At 44.4% G+C, this 24,941-nt stretch overlaps 1 protein-coding gene across 1 annotated transcript in view; it reads right to left on the bottom strand.

The window, feature by feature from the left end:
- PCCA (propionyl-CoA carboxylase subunit alpha) overlaps positions 1 to 24,941 on the bottom strand; it is a 457,969-nt gene that overhangs the window by 259,646 nt on the left and 173,382 nt on the right. Inside the window, exons 14-16 of the mRNA XM_083168630.1 lie at positions 20,195 to 20,269; positions 5,434 to 5,502; positions 4,799 to 4,874 (exon numbers count right to left, since the gene is read on the bottom strand). Of these exons, the coding sequence (XP_083024756.1) occupies positions 4,799 to 4,874; positions 5,434 to 5,502; positions 20,195 to 20,269 (220 nt within the window). The remainder of the gene's footprint in view (positions 1 to 4,798; positions 4,875 to 5,433; positions 5,503 to 20,194; positions 20,270 to 24,941) is intronic.

A 24,941-nucleotide genomic window follows, 5' to 3' on the forward strand; every position in this document is an offset into this window, starting at 1 on the left:
GGTACTGTAACACTCACGTGACCACTAGGTTTGTAACAGTAATAGTATAGTCCTCCGCTGTGTTTAAATTCAACCACACATTAATGTTTCTAAAAATGAAAAGTTGTCAAGTGTTGCCAATAGAAAACTTAGATACATTTTTAATTTTCATTAATTATATGCATATGTACAAAAAAATGAATGTTAATAATAAAGTGATATTTTACCAGGCTGCTGTTTGACACATCTCTGTTGACAAGCGTGCCCCCAACCTGAGTTTATAACTAGGGGGTGCACCACTGGTCATCATAACTACAAGCATTCTTCAATTATAATGCCAAATGATTAATTGGGATACAACTCCATGAAATCAGTTAAATCCAGAGATACCCACATATATCTGATATATATCATTTTCATATCCAGTGCAGTTGTCCCCACTTTACCAACCAATCAGATTCAGTCTATAATTTTCTAAGATGCAGTAGAGAAATGAAAGGCAGAATATGATTGGTTACTATGGGCAACATCCCTTTTCATTTTTAGAAGCTTTAGAAACAGAAGTTGACGGCAGATAAGAACCATTTGGCCCATCTAGTCTGCCCCTTTTTTATCCTTCAGGTAACCTCAGCCTTGATCCTTATTTCTTTGTAAGGATATTCATATGCCTATCCCAAGCATGTTTAAATTGTTCTACTGTCTTAGCCTCTACCACCTCTGATGGGAGGATATTCCACTTATCCACTACCCTTTCTGATAAGTAATGTTTTCTAACATTTCCCCTGAACCTACCTCCCTCCAGTTTCAGTGCATGTCCTCCTGTTCTACTACTACTCTTCATTTGAAGAAAATTTCCTTCCTGTACTATGTTAAAACCCTTGATATAGTTGAAGATTTCTATCATGTCCCCCCTTTCCCTTCTCTGCTCCAAACTATACATGTTAAGATCTTTTAGTCTACCCAAGTAAGTTTTGTGATGTAGGCCATGCACCATTTTAGTTGCCTTTCTATGTACAGTCTCTAATGTATTTATATCCTTCTGAAGATATGGTCTCCAGAACTGGACAAAGTATTCCAGATGAGGCCATACCAATGACCTATAAAGTGGCATTATTACTTCTTTTTTTCTGCTACGGATTCCTCTCCCTATGCAACCAAGCATCTGACTAGCATTCCTCATTGCTTTGCTACATTGCTTTCCTGCCTTTAAGTCACTTGAAATAGTGACTCCTAGATCTCTTTCCTCCTCAGTAGTTTCCATTATAGTACCCTTGATACTATATTGAGCCTTTGGGTTTTTAAATTCCAAGTGCATAATTTAGCATTTTTTTGCATTAACCTCTTCAGTGGCAATCCCGAGAATTTTCCGGGCTGTGCCTCAGTGCCCAGTCTGGCAAGCCTGGAAAATTCTCGGGATTGCCACTGTTTACAGCCGGGCAGCGCTGCTGAGTTCACTCACTGAACTCAGGCAGCTTCAGTGCTTCCCGGCTCCCTCCCCTCTGCGGCGCCTCTGGCTCCCTCCTCCTCCGCCCTCCCCACCGGGTTTTATATGAAGTGTTGGGGGGGCGCAGGTTCGGGCAGCCGCTGAGTGACAGTTCAGCGGCGCTGCCCGGACCCAGGTAGGCGGAGGTGGGTTTTTTAAAGGGAGCGCTCCCCATAAAAAAACTCGCCCAGTGGGGAGTGCTCCCAAAAAAAACCCCCACCACTGAAGGGGTTAAACTGTAGTTGCCATGCTCCTGACCAATTCTCAAGTTTACTTAGATCATCAGTCATTTGATTTACCCCTCCTGGTATGTCTACTATGTTGCATATCTTTGTATCATATGGGAAAAAGGTATACTTTCCCTTTAATACCATTTGCAATGTCACTAACAAAGATATTAAAGAGCACTGGTCCAAGTACCCCAGATCCCTGGGGTACTCCACTGGTAACGTGTCCCTCCATAGAATGCACTCCATTTACTACAACCGTCTGTTTCCTATCCTGCAACCAGGTTCTTATCCATTTAATTGTTTCATAATTCAATCCCACACTTTCAAATTTATTTAGCAGTCTGCGATGTGGGACAGTGTCAAATGCCTTACTAAAGTCTAGATATGCCAAACCTACAGCCCCCCCCCCCCCCCCCCCTTCATCTAGTATTTTGTTCATGGCTTAGCCCTATATCTGCAGATATATGCAACCAAGATCTCTGTATTATCTAATTATTATGTAGATCAGGCATGTCCAACCTGCGGCCCTCCAGCTGTGGTGAAACTACACATCCCAGCATGCCTTGCAATAGTTTTAGCATTCCCTAATAGCAATACTATAGCAAAGCATGCTGGGATGTGTAGTTTACAACATCTGGAGTGTGCAATTGGGATACAAAAATGTTTTTTTTTTTCCTACCCAGAATTACCCCTCCCTTTTGGCACCTGAGTGACAACACAATCTGATTGAGCAGCTTGCCAACACATGTGTTGTGTAGTCAAAAAAGTCGGTACTTGTTTCCTAGCACGGCCACAATCGCGGGCATCGGGTGTAATTTTTAGTGGTCTGCGACGCGACCGACGCGATGCCCCCGATTTCCCATTGAAATGCATTGTAAAAAGTCAAAATCGCGTCGGTCGCGTCGCAGGCGGCTAAAAAAGGCTTAAATGGTTCAGACGTGATGCCCCCGATTTCCCATAGGAAACAATGTTAAATGCCTCAATTTACCCGCGATGCCCCCGATTTCCCATAGGAAACAATGTTAAATGCCTCAATTTACCCAAATCATCATAGGGAACAATGGTAAATGGGCCAGAAACCCCCCAAAAAAACCCTGAACAGTGAAATGTCCCCCCAAAAGTAGTTTACGCCACCCCACGATCAACGTGAACCCGAAGCGTGGCGAGCGCAGCGAGCCCGCGAGGAGCGGCGGTACGTGTCCTCCGACCTTTTCATACCCCCACTATCCACGTCGGCGTGGAGTTGAGAATAGAATAGTGTGGCGAGCGCAGCAAGCCACCGAGCCCAAAGCGTGGCGAGCGCAGCGGGGACGCAGATACCTTCACAGGTAAACGCATCCCTTCGCGGGCTTCACAGGTATCCGCGTGCGCTCGCCACGCTTCGGGCTCGGTGGCTGGCTGCGCTCGCTGGGGGTATGAAAAGGTCGGGTAAATTGAGGCATTTAACATTGTTTCCTATGGGAAATCGGGGGCATCGCGGGTAAATTGAGGCATTTAACATTGTTTCCTATGGGAAATCGCGGGCATCGCGTCAGTACCATCGCACCCGATTTTTTAGTGCATGCGATGGCCCCGATGCCCCCGATTTTTACTAACGATGCCCACGATCATGATCGGTGTGGCCGTGCTAGGAAACAAGTACCAAAAAGTCAATAAGATTTGTTTGGCATGATCTCCCTGCAGTAAAACCATGATGTTTTGGATCCTGTAAATTGTTTAATTTAAGATATTCCACTATTCTTTTTTTAATAGTGTTTCCATTAATTTCCCTACTACTGCTGTAAGGCTCACTGGTCTGTAGTTACTTGCTTCTTCTTTGCTTCCTTTTTTTGCAGTGGAACCACATTTGCTCTTTTCCAGTCCTCTGGAACTGCACCTTTATCTAGTGAGTGGTTGAATAAATCTGTTAATAGCGCTACCAGCACATCTTTTAGTATCCTTGGATGCATTCCGTCTGGCCACATTGATTTATGCACTTTCAGTCTTAAAAGTTCTGTTAGGACTTTATCCTTAGTAAATGAACTTCCATCAACCTTATTTTTCTGAATGTCCTTGCAACCTAACTGTGGTCCCTTCCCTTCTCCTTCTATAGTGAATACGGAGCAAAAATAATTATTTAGATGATCTGCAATTGCCCTGTCTACCTCCACCAAATTCTCAGTGTCAGTCCGAAGTCTTATTATTCCTCCATTTGATTTTCTCCTTTCACTTATATACTTAAAAAAAAAAAAAGTTTTGCTTCCTTTATCTACTGACTGAGCCATTTTCTCCTCAGCTTGTGCCTTGGCACACCTGATCACTTTCTTAGCCTCCTTGCTTCTGGCAAGGTACACTTCTTTGTAGTTATTATTTTGAGTCTGCTTGTATGTCCTAAATGCCATCTTCTTTGCTTTTACACTAGTTGATACCTCTTTTGTAAACCACACTGGCTTCTTTTTCCTGGTTCTTTTCTTAACCCTTTTGATACAAAGGTCCGTTGTCTTTAGTATTGCACTTTTTATTTTTTTCCACCTCTCCTGCACTCCTTTCAAGTTCCTCCAATCCGCTAATGAATCGCTTAAACATATCCCCATTTTTTGCTAAGTCAGCCTTCCTAAAATCCAACACCTTAGTTTTTGTGTGACTGGAGTTGGACCCTGCCTTGATACTAAACCATACTGCTTGATGATCACTGGATCCTAGGTTCTCACCCACATATATGTCTGATATTCTGTCACCATTTGTGGGTATTAATTCTAATATTGAATCTAGCATTAAATCTTTAGTAAATGAACCTTTAAGCACCTGCCAAATTCAGGTGGGAGAGTAACAAGTCAGAGCTGCTGGGGCAAACACAGCAAAAAACAATAATTATATAGTAATCGCCAAGCTCATTATATACGCAGGTTAAAAGTGAGTGTTTTCTTAAAAAAAAAAAAAAAATGATGTTCTTAAAAGGAACTAATATAGAAATGTCATTAGATTCAGACCATAACTGTGCTAGTTAATTAGGGCATGGAGTATCCACTAAATAACCGCTTAGCTGCAGAATATTTCAGTGTTCTAATTACTATATACTGCAGTTTTCTGAGGAAATGTCAGAACTCCGTTATATAAAATTAGATACCTCGAATGACGTAATTGTCAAGAGCATCTTCCATTCTCTTCAATGCTTCAGAGCGATTGTTGCCATGGGTTACCAACTATAACAAACAATCTTTATGTTACATGAATACACATAAAGTAAAATTATTTGCATGGCTAGAACATTAAATGTGCACAGTGAAAACAGTAAACAAAATGTAAAAGATGCTACACCTAAAAGATTGTACTAGAACAACATTCAGATCACAGGTGCTACTTCTGTATGTATAGTAATTTTATGTTCATCCTTTATAAATGTTGTACAACATTTATTATAAAATAAAAATATTGATGCTTTGCCTTAAGGCAATTAGACTTTAATCTCTGATGTCCTTCCATCTTCTGAATTTATTATTATTCATCATTAATTTGAAATGGGTTTGGGCGAAAAAAGCCTGCGTTCTATATTTCTGTGCCTAAATGTAATTATGAATCAAGAGCTGTGTTCACCCACTGCTTTTTTTTGTATCAAAAAGCATACATAAACAGACTTCCACATCTAGTCCCGACTTTGTAGTCTTTTTTTTTTTTTTTTCAAGGTGACTGACCAATATTAGGAGTGAAATTTAATGCGCTAGCTATCCAATTCTGACTAGTGTAGCTGGATTAAAAACTCACTTTTGAAATCATAGGATCATAGTAAATGCTGATGTCGCTTCCTTCTTCAATTCCACTGTCAACTCGCACCTTAGGCAAAAAAAAGGGGAAAAAAAAGAAAACATTACTGAAAATTGAAATGCAGGAAGTAAATATACTAAATAAGCGGATTTCGTACAGAAATCAATGGCAACAACAAAACATGAAGGTGGTGTGGTCTTGGCTAGATGACTGCTAGCAGTATTACATACAACATATAAAGCTGTGGAGGAAACAAAGTAGGAGCCTAATCATTAAATAATCAGCAACTACATTTATGGCATTTACCCCAAGCACACTCTATAACGGAATTATATTCCATACATAAAAATCTATTATCTAAAATAATTTTGTCATCACATAGATAAAAATGTTGACTGTATGCCTGTATTCCAAGGAGGTTTTGATACTTTACAACAATTCAAAGCTGTGACTTTCAGACACCCTCCAAAATATCAAATTTTGCACGTGAACACGCATCAACCCTGGGATATTGTTAGGTCTGAAAGGCAGAAACCTGGGAACGTGTTCCCGGATCGTTAACCCTGCAGTTGACCAGGGTTTTCACCAGGTCTTTCTTCTTGTGTTGGTGACCTGGGATAAGACTGAATGATGCGATTTGTTCTCTGGACGCACAAAAACATTTTTAATTGGCCAGGAAGGGCCGCCAGATGCCTGCAGATGGCAAACATGAGAGAACAGAGCTGTACAGAGAAGTGTGCCAGTAAAGAGACTGCCATTCAGTTTATCATGTCTCAGTGGAAGGATGAGGCCCTGGGGCTACAACATGTGAAGGATGAGGAGGAAGTTAAAGCCCACACAACAGGAACTTATAAGAATGCCATGATCTATGTCAGGTATGTAGGGCAGCCGAGGAGGGGGGAGCGGGTACTAAGTACCTGGGCCCAGGCTTGCTGGAGGGGCCCAGTGGGGGCTCTGGTCCAAATCCCCCCTCCCATAACTGCTCCCACAATTAGGCTACACCCCACTGTTTTTTACCGAGGCCCGGCATACCTCTCGGTGGCCTTGCAGGTATGGGGAACCTTTGGCATGCTAGAATGACATGTTGAACTAAATATTCCAGCATGCCTTGCTTCTGCAATTAAGCCATGCTAAAACCATTGCAGGGCATGTTCAACAACTGCTAGAGTGCCAAAGGTTATCCCATTCCTGACCCTGATCTATGGCAAAATTGCAAAGATCCTGTCCACCAGGGGTATTTTGAAGCCATAACAGAAAGTTCTAAACAAACTAGAGTCCTATAAAGTCAGCAACCATAATCAAAATCCCAGTGGTATGCAAAGGATGTAGTGGCCCTTATATGATTTGTGCAGTACCGTTTTTGGCCATACAGTGCTATGCAATCCCGTTGCACTAACTTTATCTAATGATGCTGGCACGCTGTCTGAAAATAGTCAGCCACAGCTTTAATGTCTCCAGAGTGCAGTCAGCAGAGCCCGACATCATCGCAGATTCAATTTATGATGATCCAGAAGACAATTCAGTTGTCAATGTCATCGATCTAAACAAGGCCACAGATCTGACAGCACCATCACAGAGCTAGGGAGAAGGAGTACTAACCCACAGACCCAGACAAGCCTATCCAACGCACAAACATAAAAGCTTACTGTATTAACACTAATACTGTGTTGGTGTATTTAATAATATTAATTTTTGGTAATTTGTACAATTGTTGCCTTATTAAAGATGCAGGGTGTTGGGGCGTGGCTACGGCAGCAAGCGGGTAGGACGCGAGGTGTTGGAGCTCCGTGGGTATCTATCCTGAAAACCCCATCCTGCCCCTTGGCAACGCTAAATACTGCCCTGCACACCTGCTAGATCTGCTGCTGCAGCTGGGGAGCTTTTTATACACACAGACCGCCGATCCCAGAGCCGGCGCGACCAGGTGAAAGACTGAGGCCTGACGTCCCTTTCTGCAGCACCCGCCAAACATTCGGTGCGGCTTCCTGTGCGGCAGGTGAGTGATGGGGACCCGGTGAGCGGACTGGACTGCGCTGCCTGGCGATCTCCTGCCGGTCTCCTTGCGGGTGGTTGCCTGTGCTTTGGTGCCTGGGCTGGCTGTGCTTCCAGGCTCCGGCAGCCATTTTGGATCTCGTGTAGTCCAGATACATTGAAGGTGCTGTCCACCATTCTCCCGCTTTCTGCCTGGCCAGTTATCATTCCCATCAATATGGAATCCTCTCATCACCAAATCCTGCAGGCTATACATGCCTCTACTGAAAGGCTTATTGCTCAGCTCACTGAAGTACAGAGATAAGTCTAGCTCTAAGCCTGTGAATTCCATGCTATCTATGTATGCTAATATCCTGGATGTACTCTCTTTGATGGCTTCACCTAACCCTGAGTGCTTTGGCCCCCCTGTTCCTATATGCATGGATAAGGCTGCACTACAACCTCCTCCATCTTTCCATCCTGCAGCAGTACAGCCCTTTACTCTACTATATATTTATGCTTGTGGATATGTTCCTTCATATCTCTGGAAATTTGGATACACTGATAAGTATGCTGCTGGAGAAGATAAGATTATACTTCAATGTTTCAATCCTGTGGCTTCCACTATACTTGTGTATGCTAACAACCTGGATGTATTTTTTTTGATGGCCTACCTTGCCGCAGAGTACTTTTGGACCCAGGTCCTTATATGCGTGGATACGGCTTCACTGCAAACTACTCCATTTCTCCTACCTGCAGCAGCATAACTCTTTACCATACTTTACTTTGGTACTCTTTACCTAGAAGGGCGCCAGCGATTGGAATCGCGGGCGTCGGGGGTAAAAATCGCGGGCATCGCGGGTACATAAAAATCTGCTACCCGCGATGACCGCGATTTTCCCATAGGGAACAATGTTAAAAAGGCATATTGAGCGCGATTTACATGTAAAATGCCTCAATGCCCGCGATTTGGCCATAGGAATCAATGTTAAATGGGCTACAGAGCCCAAATAGGCACAATTAACCCTTAAATGTCCCCCCAAATTTTTAACGCCACCCCACGATCCACGCCAACCCGAAGCGTGGCGAGCGCAGCGAGCCCGCGAGGGGCGGCGGTACGCGCCCTCCGACCTTTTCATGCCCTACTATCCACGTCGGCGTGGAGTTGAGAATAGAATAGTGTGGCGAGCGCAGCGAGATACCTTCACAGGTAAACGCGTCCCCTCGCGGGCTTCACAGGTGTCCGCGTCGCCACGGACACCTGTGAAGCCCGTGAGGGGACGCGTATAACTGTGAAGGTATCCGCGTCCCCTCGCGGGGCTCGCTGCGCTCGCCACGCTTCGGGCTCGGTGGCTCGCTGCGCTCGCCACACTATTCTATTCTCAACTCCACGCCGACGTGGATAGTAGGGCATGAAAAGGTCAGAGGACGCGTACCGCCGCCCCTCGCGGGCTCGCTGCGCTCGCCACGCTTCGGGTTGGCGTGGATCGTGGGGTGGCGTTAAAAATTTGGGGGGACATTTAAGGGTTAATTGTGCCTATTTGGGCTCTGTAGCCCATTTAACATTGATTCCTATGGCCAAATCGGGTCCATTAAGGCATTTAACAGTAAAATCGCGTCGGTCGGGCCATTTAACATTGATTCCTATGGGAAATCGGGTGCATCGCGTCGCGGGCATCGCGGGTACATTTATGGACGGCCGCGACGCGACCGACGCGATTTCCATGTTTAACATGGGTTTCAATGGGAAATCGCGGGCATCGCGTCGGTCGCGTCGCGGCCAGACATAAATGTACCCGCGATCACCACGACGGGCGCCCTTCTAGGTAAAGAGTAACTTTACTTTTTTCGATCTGGATATACTTTTTTATATATCACCGAAAAATAGAATATACCTCATCTGCTACATTTTTACCAGTCTTCGGCCTTGATAAATGGCCCGATTAGCAAAAGCATAGGGAGGGCGGAGCCACCGGAGCTCCTGCTCCGGGCGCCGATTGGTCGAATGGCGCCACTGGTCCCGCCCTGGCCTGCCATACCCGACAGCTGCCTCCGTCCTGCCCTGCTCACCGTTCCCTGCCACCAGTGTCACGAGAGCTCACTTGCTGCCTTTCACAGTGATCAGGCAGCATGAGCACAGCCATAGACTGAGAAGCAGGCTGAGAAGCCGTGGTCTGCAGCAACAGCGCCCGCCCGGGGGACATGACCCCGGCCACATACAGCCACCGCACGCTGTTTGGGCAGCTCAGCCTGGAGTCAGCTGCGCCCGACATCAACAGCACTCTCTCCTCCCTCACCCCCTGCCTCGCAAAGCCGCCGCACACCGGGAAGCTAATGACAGGCATCCTCCCCCCCCCTGGAGCGCGCCACCGCACACAGGGATTCGGGGAAGACCACACAGAGTAGCAGCGCACTAAACTCTCTTCACATGAGAGGTCCCTGCTACAACCACTGACTGCACCTCCAAGCATAATGTTCTCTCCAGGACTGCTGGAGTGACTGATCCTCCCTCCTCTGCATTGCTGCTGCCTATGGATGGCTTCTATTAGGTATGAAAAAATAAGTTATATATTCTCATAAAGATAATAAATATATATATATATATATATATATAGCTTTTATATTCTACAGTTTAACTGCCGGGTCACCTAAGTGTCTGCGCCATGCTCAGCATCAATTCCCTCTGTGTCTGTTCTCCCAATACCCCCATCATGGCCTTCCCACCGGAATCGGTACATCTGTCAGAATGAACTTAGGTCTACAGTCATTAGGTCGACCCCATTAGGTCGACTGGCTGGAAGGTCGACCTGATTTAAGGTTGACATGGGCCAAGGTCGACATGACTTAAGGTCGAATTTGCATAAAGGTCGACATGAGGAAGGTCGACTGGTCATAAGGTCGACATGGGTTTTTTCACTGTTTTTTGATCCGAATGTCGACACAGTCGACATGGACACAGTTGGCAATGAGAATCGGACCCTCGCATAGCTCGCTTCGCTCGCAATGCATCGGGCACGGTGGCTCGCTTCGCTCGCCACAGCTTTAATAACCTCCTCCACGCCGTAGTGGATGGTAGGGCATGAAATACCGCCTGTCGGCACATGTCGGCTCAAAAAACAATGAAAAACCTCATGTCGACCTTATGACCAGTCGACCTTCCTCATGTCGACCTTTATGCAAATTCGACCTTAAGTCATGTCGACCTTAAGTCAGGTCGACCTTCCTGCCAGTCGACCTAGTGGGGTCGACCTAATGACTGTACTAAGTTCATTCTAATAGATGACCGCTTCCCTTCCCACCCTACCTAAGTCAATTCCTGGCCTTACTTACCTCTGTCATGCCTCCATTCTGATATCTCTTATATATTTAGCTAGATCTGTCACTCAACCCCTGTGTAGAACGTTCCTGTGTAGAACATTTTCATGTGTATAACGTTCCACCCCCTTGACATCACCTCCCCTCGCCCAGCCAGGTCTACAGTACACGCCCACCATCCACCATTACTCCACAGCCACCATCCACCATTACTCCTGCACATCCCTACCCTCTGCCAGGACCCCCGCGACCCCCCTCCCGCGATTCGCGGGACCCCCCTCCCACGATTCGCGGGACCCCCGCGACCCCCCCTCCCGCAATTTGCAGGACCCCCGCAACCCCCCCTCCCGGGAATCGCGGGACCCCTGCGACCCTCCCGCGAATCATGGGACCCCAGCGACTCCCGCGATTCGCGGGATCCCCGCGACCAACCCCTCCCGCGATTCGCAGGACCCCCGCAACCCCCCTCCCGCGATTCACGGGACCCCCGCAACCCCCCCTCCTGCGATTCGCGGGACCCCCCGTGACCACCCCCTCCCGCGAAATGCGGGACCCCAGCGAAATCCGGCCCTGGCTGCCGCACTGCAGGTTTCCCCACTGCCCTCTGCACCAGCGCCACAACTTTTATCAATGTCTTGCCCACATACCACTATTATACAGCCTCCTGCTCTCATGCACGCTCACTCCCTCCCAGTGGGAGGAGACGCTCACCCACTGCCAGGAGCTGCATACTGTCCCCCACCCTCCTCCAGTTCTAGGGATGCCCATCGACCATCAATGATTTCAAATAATCGATGGTTTATGGCCGATGTTGAATACTTTTGCCATCAATGTGGGAGGACAAGATGGTTTCCCTACAACGATGGCAAAGGAGAACCGATCAAGTTTCAAATTTTTTTAGGCCACCAAGTTCTGATTGACCCACGGCCTATTCAGTCAGATATAATGGATGACCATCGATAGCTACAACAATGGATGGTTATCCAAGTAATATGTTACTACTATCGATGGCAGGGTGCAAAATCGCCATCAATGCCAACCATCGATGGTGTCTGCACCAATGCCTATCCCTACTCCGCAACAGCCAAAAACCTTTATTACCCCTCATGCCCACACACCTCTATCACTGCCCTGCCTCCTGTTCTCCTGCCCCGTAACTTCCGCCAGTGGGGACCCGCTCACCCTGTGTTGCCCACATTCCCCTATCATGCTTTACCGCCCAGCCTCCTGCTCTCATGCACCCTAACTTCCACCCAGGCGGAGGAGACACTGACTCAGGGCCACCGTCCTGTACTTCTGTGCTGCCACGCTGGACCCTCACCCACTGGCAGAAGCTGCACAGTGTCCCCCACCCTCTTTAGTCCCCCGTATGCCCACACACCCCTATCACTACCCAGCTTCCTGCTCTCCTGAACCGTAACTTCCACCACTGGGTAATCGCTGACGCAGTGTTGCCTACATACCCCTATTATGCCTCATAACCCAGCCTCCTGCTCTCATGCACCCTAACTCCCACCCAGTAGGAGGAGACACTGACTCAGGGCCACCGTCCTGTACTCCTGTGCTGCCACGCTGGACCCTCACCCACTGGCATAAGCTGCAATACAGGGCATCTTTCATACAATTCTAACCATATTTCTCACAATACAAACGTTCACAAATTAAGGGGCGTAGCCCCTTACGCCGGTGTGAAGAGCGCCTGTAGGGCGCGATGAATCACCTAGTACATATATATATACACACGTGCTTTTTTGCCGGCACTCCCAATCTCCATATACAACGGGTCCGGTGCACTCCAAAGCATAACATACAGAGGTCCAATAACGGAGGCACACGGAATATTAGTTTCAAACAGTAACTGTATTAGGGCATAGCAGCAATCGAGCGCTTTCGGGGAATCCTCCCCGTCATCAGGATATGGTGTAAGGGCAGATATCCTGATGACGGGGAGGATTCCCCGAAAGCGCTCGATTGCTGCTATGCCCTAATACAGTTGCTGTTTGAAACTAATATTCTGTGTGCCTATATATATATATATATATATATATATATAAACAGATGAGAAAGCACGTCACTCCGGGTCTGGTGTCAAACAAACAGAATTTTACTGCGCAATGTCAATTGGTGATCAACGTCAAGAGGTGATCAACGTTTCAAATATAATTTATTGTTCTTCGGGATAACAGGGTTAACGGTTTATGTTGAGAAACTGTTGAAAAACTATGGTGTGCATCAAGAACTTTGTTTTAAGAAAATCCATCAAAAGGACTCTTATGCATAACATCTTCATTGGATTGGGTGAAAAGGACCCCGGTTTTGTGCTCTATGGGCGGGATGCACTAACATCCGTGGCCCCAATTTGCCGCACATCGCCGGCTACCGCAGAGATAATTATAGCATATGCACTGACATATGCGATAATTATATCAAAGGACAGCTCTTGCGTTAAGAGCTGTCCTTTGCGATGTGGCCGGCGATGTGTAGCGGGTCCAGACGGCTCCCGCCTCCCTCCCTTACCCGGCTGGATGATGCTGCTGCGGGCAGGCTCTCTTCCTCCCTGCACCCAGAAGAGGATTTACAGTGCAGGGAGGAGGTGGTGACTGGTCTGGGCAGCACGGCGCGATACTGCCATGACACGGGTGAGAGGGGTCAGCGGGCGGCGAGGGTACATTCTGGGACGGTGACGGTGGGTCGTGGTAGAAGCCCATAGGCGGTGGTGGTGCTTTAGTGCATCCCAAAATGCAGTAAAAACCCCGGTAACTAGGTTTTTACCGTATTTTTGCATTACTGCATCCACCTTATATTGCTCCTGTAGTTCAGGAGATAGCACCTGCACAATAATTGATGTATATTCTGTCTCTGTTTCCTTCTTCTTCAAGGAATCTTAGTGTAAAGGCTGCTTATACTAAACGTAAACCTTAGATATTCTCTGTTAAGCGTGTGCAGGAATATTGTATCACATATATTACAGAGGGGCTATCCCATGAAAGATCTTCTAGTAGCCAGACAGAGGGCACAAAATCTAGATAGGAAACACCTATCCAAAAAAACGCAAAAAGGATATTTTTCCCATGGGATAATGAATATAAGGAAAACAGCAAACACATGGGAAAAAGCATTATGGCCCATTATCACATCTGATCCTGAGTTACAGTCACTCAAATGCACACACCTCATGCCGAGTTACACTAGAAGTAAGAGGATTAAGGATATTGAGGTAGACACATAGTTATCAAAAATCAAGAAGGTGTCGTCCCCCCACATCTCCTTAGCAGTGGCAACTGTTGCTTTACATGTCTTGGGTGTGTGACATGTAATTATCTCATTCTGGCAAAAGGGTTAAAATCAATTTGCCTTTGACATGTTCCTCTTCATTTGTGATCTATGTTGTGATGTGTCTATGCAGGTTATACTATGTTGGAAAGACTGAGGGTGAAATGTAATAGGAGGAGAGATTCAGAAAGTGAGAGATTTGGTAAGAAATCTCCATTTTTTTTAAAGCGGCAATCATTTCCACTACAAAATCAAACTGGCTTTGCAGTGTAAGTGATTTCCGCTTTAAAAAAACTAGATATTTCTTACCAAATCTCTCACTTTCTGAATCTCTCATCCGATTACATTTCACCCTGAATGTCGGTTTAAAACCCGCATGACTCCAGACCGACAAATGATACAGTAAGTACCGCTTTAAGTAGTGGGACAAGTGAACAGCCGGTGGCACGCCATTTTGACACCCTAAAACATGGGATGGCAACACTTAAATACTAAATCGTGGACCATGTCCCAACCAGCCTCAGGGGTGGAAACAGTGGTAAAAACATTACTTCAATTAGAAACAAAGTGGATCTTTAAACTAGATACTCTTAAACCAAAAGGTTTAAATGCTTAACTTGGTTTTATTAATTTTGTGTAAACAAGGTGTCACACTGATCGAGATTAGACATTAATTTATATGTAGTTGTCCTTACAAAAATTTAACAGGCAAGATAGTACCTGATGTGGAGAATTTTCATTTATATACGTTTTTTACTTTATGTGCATTTGCACACAATATATATGTGACATGACCACTTACTGCTGGACAGATTTGTACATGTCCTCTTCTGAAGCACTGCATGTTATTTATATTTACTGACCACATTGAATGAATGTCTAGTAGTTCAGACTTTTATTATTGTTTATGTTTTGTAGGTATCCTCCCTCCCATTGCTAGGACGACGGGCCAGCTCTGGTGTGGAAGTCCGATACCGGAAGTCGCAGGGAAAAGTGTCTGGCAAACGCATGTCAGGAGGCGGAGAACGGAGTAGGGAGTAAGATGTTGTTTTAGTATTTAAACACTGTATGCACTGTATTCTTTATCATGATGAAGGGGACTAATTCCCTAAAATGTTGATCATTAAAATACCACGTTTCTCACCTAATGCAAGACTCTGAGTGCAGCTTGATACATCACTATACTATTCTACTCCGCAAGGAGTCAGCGGGATAGCAACAGAGTGAGTGACTCCTAAACAGAAGAAGGTACAGTGACATTACCTATATAGAGCTACACCTCCTACTAATATCTCGATCACTGTTAACAACACCATCATCTCCCCCGTTCTCCAAATCCACTGCCTGGGTGTCACTCTTAACTCCTCCCTCTCCTTTGCACCCCACAACCAAGCTCTGGCCCATGCTTGTCGTTTCCAGTTATGCAACATTGCTCACATCAGGCCTTTTCTCTCAAAGAGTGCAACTAAGCTTATCATCCACTCACCAATCTGTCCTCAACTCTGTAGCCAGGCTTATCTTCCTCTCCCAACGCTCTACTTCTGCCACTCCCCTTCAACAAAATCTGCACTGGCTCCCATTCCCCTACAGAATCCTCTTCAAACACCTCACACTCAAATACAGGGCCATCTCTAATTCTATTATCATATATCTCTAACCTCATCACCATTCATACACCCTCCCGCCCTCTACGGTCGGCCGACGACTGACGTCTCTCCTCCACCCTGATCACCGCTTCCCACGCTAGAGTTCAGGACATTGCCCATGCTGCACCCCTTTAGTGGAACGCACTCCCTCGCTCCATTAGACTCTCCCCGACCTTGCAATGCTTCAAACGGACACTGAAAACTCACCTATTCATCAAAGCATACCCATCCGCTGCATAAACTAGTCCTGAGGCAGGTTCTCTAACCCCCTGCCTGCTTACATCCTGCTATCATGCCACCTTCCACTTGCTTGCACCTCATGTAATCTCCCCTTCCTACTGGATTGTAAGCTCCTCAGAGCAGGGCCCTCTTCCCTCCTGTTGTCAAAGCCCACTTCTCTTCACATTTCACTCACAGCTCTCCCATACTCAAACACTCAGTAACCATCTTTGTCCGCATACTCATCGCTATCATTGGCCACAAGCCTCTAGTAGTATGTTGATCGAGTCCACACTACTTATATTTAAGCTGTAATGTGTATTGAACTGTGACGCTCTTTACCTGTACTTTATTTTTGTTTTTGATTCAATGTAATGCTAAGTTTTGTCTCCCTGTACTGTTCCTTGTACGCTTGTGGCGCACCATAAATAAAATAATAATAATAATAATAATAATACATTTTAAAAAATGTGTTTTATTAAGTTATATTGTTAAAATAAATTGTTCCCTTTAAAAAAAAAAATACAAAAAAAATAAAGTTTACACCTCTGCTCTTGAATGAATATATTTGAGATTATATTTAATTGATATATAATTTATGGTGAAAGTTAGTTATTTTAAGGATCTTAACCACTATGTGTGTCACTATTGGTCCCGATACCCCTATCCATCCTTTTCACACATACATACATACATACATACATACATATACATACAATACATACACACGCAAAGAAATTACTTTTTTTTGCAAATAATTGATAAACTTAATCTGATTTTCTACTTACATTAAAACTGACAAAGAAGATATACTATCAATACATAAGATCAAAAAAGTATAAAAATGTGAGGACAATTCCACTATGTAATCATTGCAGTCTTATCTACCAAATGCAACAACATTATACACCTATTAAGCTCAAACCATAACAAAAGCTCTACACAAGTCTTAGTACAAAGGCCTCAGAACTTGAGACAATCCCTGTTTTCTGCTCTGTCATTTGATGGCTGAAGCCACCTCCAACCTTGCGCTTACCCCTTGCATCATTACTGTTTATTCAGCTTTCTTCTCCCTGGATTTGTTTAATAATGACATCGGGTTTTTTTTATAACAGTTTTGATCTTGTAACGACATGAGGTGGAAAAAAACAGGGACAACGTCCAAACATTGAAATATCTGATTGCTGCTAATGAGTCAGTGAAGTTAGCTTCACTGATTCCAGTTTTTCTCTCACAGTGTGACTTCAGCAGTGTGGTTTTAAGGTTACCCTTATGAACATTTTCAAATGAGCATTTTCAGAGGAATAAACATTTATTAAAATGCTTCTGACAAACTTTGGTATCTAAAACATTCAAGAGCTAATCAAAATATTCAAGAAACAGACATGTCCCACTGATTCTAGGGACACAGGAATTCTGTAAGAGAGGCAGGAGCAGCAGGGATTAGATGGAGCACAGTGGAATAGAATGGGTGGAGGATTTTTTAAAACTCACAGTGACCGTCACCTGTGAGAAGGAACCTCCTGGATAAAATAGGAGCCCAGCTGTCTGCACCAAGGAAGAAAGAGTCCACAAAATGGGGCAGATGTTTGACCGGGCGATATGGGGGAGAAGGGGTATCAGCGCTTTAAGCGCCCCTGTCCATATCGGCACTGCTATCTAAATGATAGCAGGCCGAATGTATGAATGGTCAGCCTTGCTGACTGTTCCGCACAATACCGGTTTTGGCTTTGCCAGCATCAGGCTGGCGAAGCCCTTTTATCTAAACAGCAGGGACAGCTGCCCAGTCAAGCCGGCCGGGGGGACAGGAGACAGTGCATCAGTGTAAACTCATGCACTCTCTCCAGGAGGAGACATCGCCGGGGGGGGGGGGGGGGGGGGGGGGGGGGGGAGTTAGCACTCCCCCGCCTCGGCAGACAAGATGTTAATACATCTTGTCGATATCCCTTCCTGCTTCGCCTCGCAATAAGCGCTGCTATAATACATCTGCCCCAATGTCTGTTAGCTGGTAACATTTTTATTTAAAATATTGATTTCATATAGGAAACCTTGACTATAGCATCCACAAGAGGGTATGATGATATTGTTAGTACCTTAGTGGCAGCTAATGAAATGCTGCAGTATAAATCTTCAGTAGCGAGCAATGGGGACATTACTAAAAAGACATATTATAAATGTGTTTAGAAATAAACCCATAATCTTTCAAATACATATCCATGCAGTAATTTAACTTTGTAGTGAATATCTGTTTGTTTATAAATACAGTAGACTAAAAGCTATTACCAATGAGGCATAGAAGACAGGGAAAACCTTAAGGGTGACCGGTACTCAGAATGCTGATGCCGGCATCCCGAAGGAGGGAATCCCAACAGGGGTCCGGTTAGTATAATTATCCTAATTCTCCCCACTCTAAATGTCCCTTCAAGCAGGAAACCCTAATACTCCCTCCCCGCTAGTACCTAAACCTAAGCATCACTGCTGTATGCTGACTATGAGGCGTGGCATCATCAGTGCTGTATGCTGACTATGAGGCGTGGCATCATCACTGCTGTATGCTGACTATGAGGCGTAGCATCATCACTGCTGTATGCAGACTTGCAAAAGTGCTTTTATGGATTACTGATAGTGCACTCCTCCATTTCTTTTTTACAAGTAAATTTCACATTCTGGAATCCTGGGTGGCAATCCATGGAGATGAAGCAGCACACCCACATCTGAGTGTGTGTGTGTGTGTGTGTGTGTGTGTGTGTGTGTGTGTGTGTGTGTGTGTGTAAATATATTAATTTGCCAATTTATTAATGCAAGTCCAACTGGTAATCTTCCTACATTTATAGCATAAGCATGTGTGCATTTAGGAGTAACCATGTTTTTTTTATTAATCCATTACAACCACAGTTAATTGAAAACTTAGTCTGAGGGAGGAACCACATGGAAACTTAATTAACTTGCTTGCAATTATTTCCATGATTAGACACATAATATGCTGCTGACTAGGAGTATCAGCTCTAATCGTCATAAACGGCCATCAAGCAATATGAAGCAGATCAGTAACACTATAGGCAATGTCCTCACCACAGCTCTGAAGCCCCTGGCATAATTAAAGTATATTATGTCTGTACTGTAACATACCAAGTGAAGCTTTCAGGCGTCTCCCACCCTTCATTTTCAAATCACCTCTCCCTCATAACACAACTCCCAGGCCGCCATGTCTACCTGACAAGTGACAGCCCAATCTGATTAAATGCTTGTAAGGTAGGGGACAAGTAGGCCTCCATGACAGGCCAAAAGTGATCACCATGGAGATACATAATTACAGCTGTCAACGCGTCTACTGTCCTGCTGGCATCGATTTGATTGCTCGCAGCAATAATGACAGACAAAGCTTAGTGTGCACTCCCCTGCACCTAAACACTTTATCTATCCCTTGGTCCATTTAGCTGACATGCTACATTCACATCAGCAAATAACTGTAGTACACAAAATACTTAAGGCATTTTAATTTTTTTTTTCCTACAGATAGCTTGCAATCAGAAATGTTATTACACAAAACTCCTGCTGCAGCATTAATTGAAGCATGATTTGGTGGGACACTGCCTGTAGGGGGTACGGTCTGGTCCATTATCACTTGCACTTTCAACAGGTCTCACGTTTGGAAACTGCAAATTGCAAAAACTTGCAAGGGCAAAATGCTTGACATCTTGTTAGCTATTAAAATGAAGACGGAACAGAGTGAAAGAAAGCCTGAATAATTAACGTGCATTTTAATTCAATGAATCTTTGCTTGACGTTCACAAGTGATGTTTAAGCACAACCTCTAATGTATGTTTTCTTTTCTAATATTTAGCGAGACATAATGCCTGTTAAGCCCTTGAAATTTTCGTTCTACTCGCAGGCTTTGAACACAGCATGGAGTCTCTGAGCCAAGAAAGGGTCAGGGCCCATTAGAAAGAATATGGGAAAAACAATTTTAAGAAGTGAAATAAATCACATATCCAATAACATCTTTACATTTTGAATTCTTCCTCCCTTCCACGCAAGTAATCAGTGCAAGTAATTGTACACGCAGATGGTATAGCCCTGTCATTCTGTAAGTAAATACTGGCTCACAGTTACACCGAGTGTACGTTTATTACACAGAGAGCGGGAGCTTTTTTGTTCTTTTTATGCAGTGTCATTAAAAAACAGTAAACTAGCGTTATTTGTAACAAATGCACTTTGTGAGTTTTGTGCTGACTGCTCTTCCCTAAGTCTATTGCCTCAATGAGAACAATTACTGCAACACTATATCTTTATTTTCACTATAAAATGATATTAATTAAAAAACAGATGGCACATACCCCTGGTAGTTGGTGCGGCTCCTGGTACTGAGAAAGTCGACCGATGGAGGGAAGACCAAAGGATTTGTATGGATCCTAGTCAAAAACAGAATAAATTAAAATGTCTATAGTACTCCCAAACCTGTAAATGCAATTTCCATTGACCAGCTATATCATATAAGGATCATCGGTATAAATAAATTATATGGAATACGATAAAACAACATGTAATCTAAATGTGTCATTGAGGAAACCTACATACCAATTTGGGGCAATGTGTGAACACCACAAATGTATATACTTTTTCTGAATGAAGATAGACTGTAAACAGGGATAAAAGTGTGAGCTGTGCACCATGACCTTCAGTTATCGTAAGAAGACTTCTGTGAACACTGGGGAATAAATATGTGTCCCTTACCAAAAGGATGTGTTTTTTGTGTTTAATTAACCTCACACTAACATATAAATATGTAATAAAAAAAATACTTGCCACCTTCATACATAAATGTTGTCATTAAGAGATTTTTATAGAAAGTGATTGATTTTATTACACACAACTTCCACTTCCCCACATCTTTAGATCTATTGGCCTTACTGTTTACTGATTTCCATAGTTGAAATTTAGCCCACACGAACAACCATTTATTGCCTTTTATGACATTATCGGTCACTACGGCCAAAGTAATTATACTGAAGCATTGGATAGCACCTACGTAACATCAAACCAATTAAAGAACACAGATTATTATTGACAACCTTATACTTTGACAGAAACTCCCCTTTATCTTTTATAGAAAAATGTGTATTAACATTCTACCATAAGTGGGGTCCTTATATCAAAACGCTATCTATAAATTCACAAACTTAAGATGAGGCATTGTTGCACAGTGTGTATGAACAGCGATGATGGGGGGGGGTTGAATCAATGGGCTAAAAATTGCTCAGAGCATACAAACTGGTCGATTTTCTACCATCCATGCAATTTTCACGGAGGTGGACGGATATCATAGCAGGGCTCTATGGAATGCTGTCCTCCTGTAGCTAATTTGCTGGTAATAACAGCAGGTGAGCGGCAGCGGCTGGCAATGATGTGGGAGCACACATCATGCTAACCGCTCATCCCTGGGCTGTACACACTGGACGGATTTTGGGCAGAAAGCGGCTCAAACGTTTCAAAAGTTTTTGAGAACACAAAATGGTTTCTTCTTTGAAAAGATCAGGAAACAAGGTCTAAAACATGAAATGAATGTAAAGAAGTCCTGCATCTAATACTATTCTACAAATATATACAATTTCTTTGTGTTATTTTGCGGTTTCTTACAGGTCAACTCGGTGTGTTATTTATTTATTTTTTAAAATACTTTATTAAAGAATTTTCTCAAAAAACAATTGTACAATTGAAATAAAGACAGTTTTACATTTACAAATACAACATTGTCTGTCAGTTATTAACATTATGAAAAAACGTTACTGGAGTGTCTGTGAAGTATAAGCTTCCTAGCTTGGCACATGAAAAGTACATTACATGGCAATCAAATATTTGTAGCGAGGAGAACATACAACCTTTATAATCAATTTAACCGTTCAAGCAAATAAACCATAATCAGCGGGTCACTCGGTTGGTGTTAAAACTTGGTAAGGCAGACCGTATAATACACTTGTTAAAGAAAAACATTATAATAAGGTAAAACCTCCTCTTAGCCTTATCAGCAATAAATAAACGGGTTAAGAAAAAAAAGGGAAGAAGGGAGGGAGAGAAAGGGAAGACAAAACAGAACAAGGCATTGACAGCTCCAGAAAGTGAAATCTAGTATATATTAAATAAATCATCCAAGCAGAGCATATGATCATATCATATGATCAATTTTGTAGCTTCATATTAGGTGTGGTGGAGTTAGGTTGGGTTCGCCTACCAGAACAATAGGGGTGATTAAGATTCCACCAATGTATTGTGATGTTTGTATTCCATCCAAGCCATCTCCAAAGTAGACTTAAACTTGGTAGAGCTAGCCAAGTGACTAGGAAAGCGCCAGTATATATATGAACCCCTGTCCTGTGTGGAAAGCAGTGAAATACAGCATGCTGTATGATCAGATATAGAGATAGTTTCTATACCAGAGTCATGTATTAAAGGAAAGGCCCTTGTAGCTAGCAATATATAATCTATGCGGGAAAGAGTATTATGGGCTGCTGATAGACCCGAGAATCCCCTGTCAACCGGGTGGTATGCTCGCCATACATCGGCAAGATGGAGGCTAGCCATTAGATATTGCATCCCATGTCTGGGAGGTGCCCTTCTATTCAGTGATGACAGCTCTGTGTCTAGCACATTTGAAGTCCCCTACTAGAATAATCATGGTGTCTAAGTACGGGGTGAGGAGCGTAAGCAAATCACAGAAAAACAATTTAGAAATTAGGGGCATATACATTGCATAGTGTACATCTATAGTTGAACGTATGGTGGCATCCAAAAGTACAAATTTACCCTCGGGGTCAGTCACATAGTCACAGGCGTTTGTTTCCTGGCTAGGATAATGACTCCCCTGGACTTTAATTTATAGGGGGACGATGCCAGCACTGTCCAGCCTAGGGAATTTAATTTGAGAGTTTCCAGGGGGGTCAAATGTGTCTCCTGCAAGTAGCCTATTTCCGCCTGAAGTTTGTGCAAGTAGAGCAGGGACCTCTTGCGTTTAGAGGGGACATGGAAGCCACCAACATTCAACGTAGCTACTTTCAGATCATGCATGACATATCATAAAAAGTTGAGCGAATATGCCTGGTGAAGGTAAACAAATAATAAATCAATGGGGTTAAAGAGCACATTTGATCGCTATCAATGACATGAAAGACAAAACAGGTTACAAAAGAAGAGAACAAGAAGGGTAGATATAGAGAAACAGGGGAAAGAGGGGGAAACCAGGGAGTCGGGTGGCCCATCCTCACAATTGTGAGTACAGTAATCATGCTAAGAAAATTGTAATGAGCTGCATTCCCGGGCTCCCTAACGCCTCAAACCTTAGACATTTATGACAACTAACAAATAGACCTCCGGCATCCCAACAGCAGAACAGGCTGCTGGGTACTGTGGCCGCAGGGTAAAGCAACAGTGGCAGAGAGACATAAGGCTCGCCCCCGCCTTAGATCATATCGTCGGGGCACACAAATCGACCCGGGGGCTAAAATTGCCCCCCAGTCATCCTGCTGCCACGAGGCGGGTAGATAATGCACGCATCATTTAACCAATAACATACATGTAAAATATAGTAAACCTATAAAATGAAATGAAATGGAGAAAACCATAAATGGGGTCATAAAGAATACAATCATGAACTCCATCAGATAATCAGAACCTGGAGACTGGTAAGCGTTTATCTTCCATGGGGAGGGGGGGGGGGGGGGATGGTGATGGAATGTTATTGTAGAACCTTTGCGGTCATAATGGTGGAATAAATCCAGATCACATCTGAGATGTGCGGGGTATGGCAAGAAGTCACCAGAAAATCACCTTGTAAACCGGGTTGGGGAAAGACAGATCAAATAACTTGAGGTGTACTGGGATGTAGTCAAGTCACTTATGAGGGGCGAGGTCGGATATTGCGGCATGGTGTGATGGAGGGCAATTGTCAGGAGTAGCCACGACGGCGCACGGCGGGTTCACTACTCACCCCTCCGTGCCCGCCGGCGGCTCTCCTATCATGCAGCGGGTCCTAGTTCCACCCCTCTGGGCAGGTTAGCCAATAGCAGCCGCTCTCTAGGGATTTAGGGAGGCTGTCTAGTGCAGACCAGTGTCAGTGCAAAAAGTCTTCTTAGCTAGCTACAGCTGGAGACTCCTGGCTCACTGCAGCTCATTCCTGCTTCCTTTCCTGGTGGTCATTGTCGGCTTGGGACTCTCCACAATACACTGCCTTCAGTCCAACCGCTGGGTGTCACTCCAGTATGCTCCAAGTTCCCACCATTGAGCTGCCTGCTGTATTCAATCTAACCCCGGATCCAATCCTGCCAACTCTTCGCAGCTTATTACTTCAATCATACTCCACATCTTTCAGTTATTCAAGTTTGGACTTGTGAGTACTTCCATTATCTGCACCTCTTTCCAGCTATCAACTCAGGACACCTGCAAGTAACCTCTTTCTTTATACTTATCATCCATCATCATCCTCACTACTCAGCAAAGACTCTCAATTCTATTTCACGCAAGAAGCATAAAACCTTATTCTGTGTATTCTTATGAAACCTTCTATCATTAAACCAGCACGATTTAACCCTACCTCTGCTAGTCCTAGAGTGGTTCCTGAGCACCACACGAACCCTCCCAGTCCTCCATCTGTGACTTGTCCCTCAGGCAATGTGGCAGTCTCGAAGTCAATATCCCGTATTGAGGGAGAGAGATAAACCTCCATTCCGTGAGGTGGTGTAATACAGGTCATAGGTGGTAGCTCCTATTCTGCTGAAAGGTGGGATTTCAGGAATAGTTGTTAAAGGTGTTTAGTCAGTAACTTTATGTGGAGTCTGGCCCCACAGGGGAGAAGGTGGCCTGGGCCAATTCGACCAGGTAACTTTCTGTGCCCTGCACCATACTGAAATCTTTAAAAAAGGTTCCCATGAAGATTCGGAGCTTCGCTGGGTAGAGCAGGGCAAATTTAGTATGGTTCTTCATCAATTTGGTGCACAGCTGGAAAAACTCCTTGATGGCCCATGTGACTTCAGCTGAGAAGTCTTGGAAGACAGCTCTTTTTAGTACTGTTCCATCGCAGGGATATTTTTTGGC

Source organism: Crinia signifera, chromosome 2, assembly GCF_055691185.1.
Source record: "Crinia signifera chromosome 2, ASM5569118v1, whole genome shotgun sequence".
Lineage (NCBI taxonomy): Eukaryota > Metazoa > Chordata > Amphibia > Anura > Myobatrachidae > Crinia > Crinia signifera.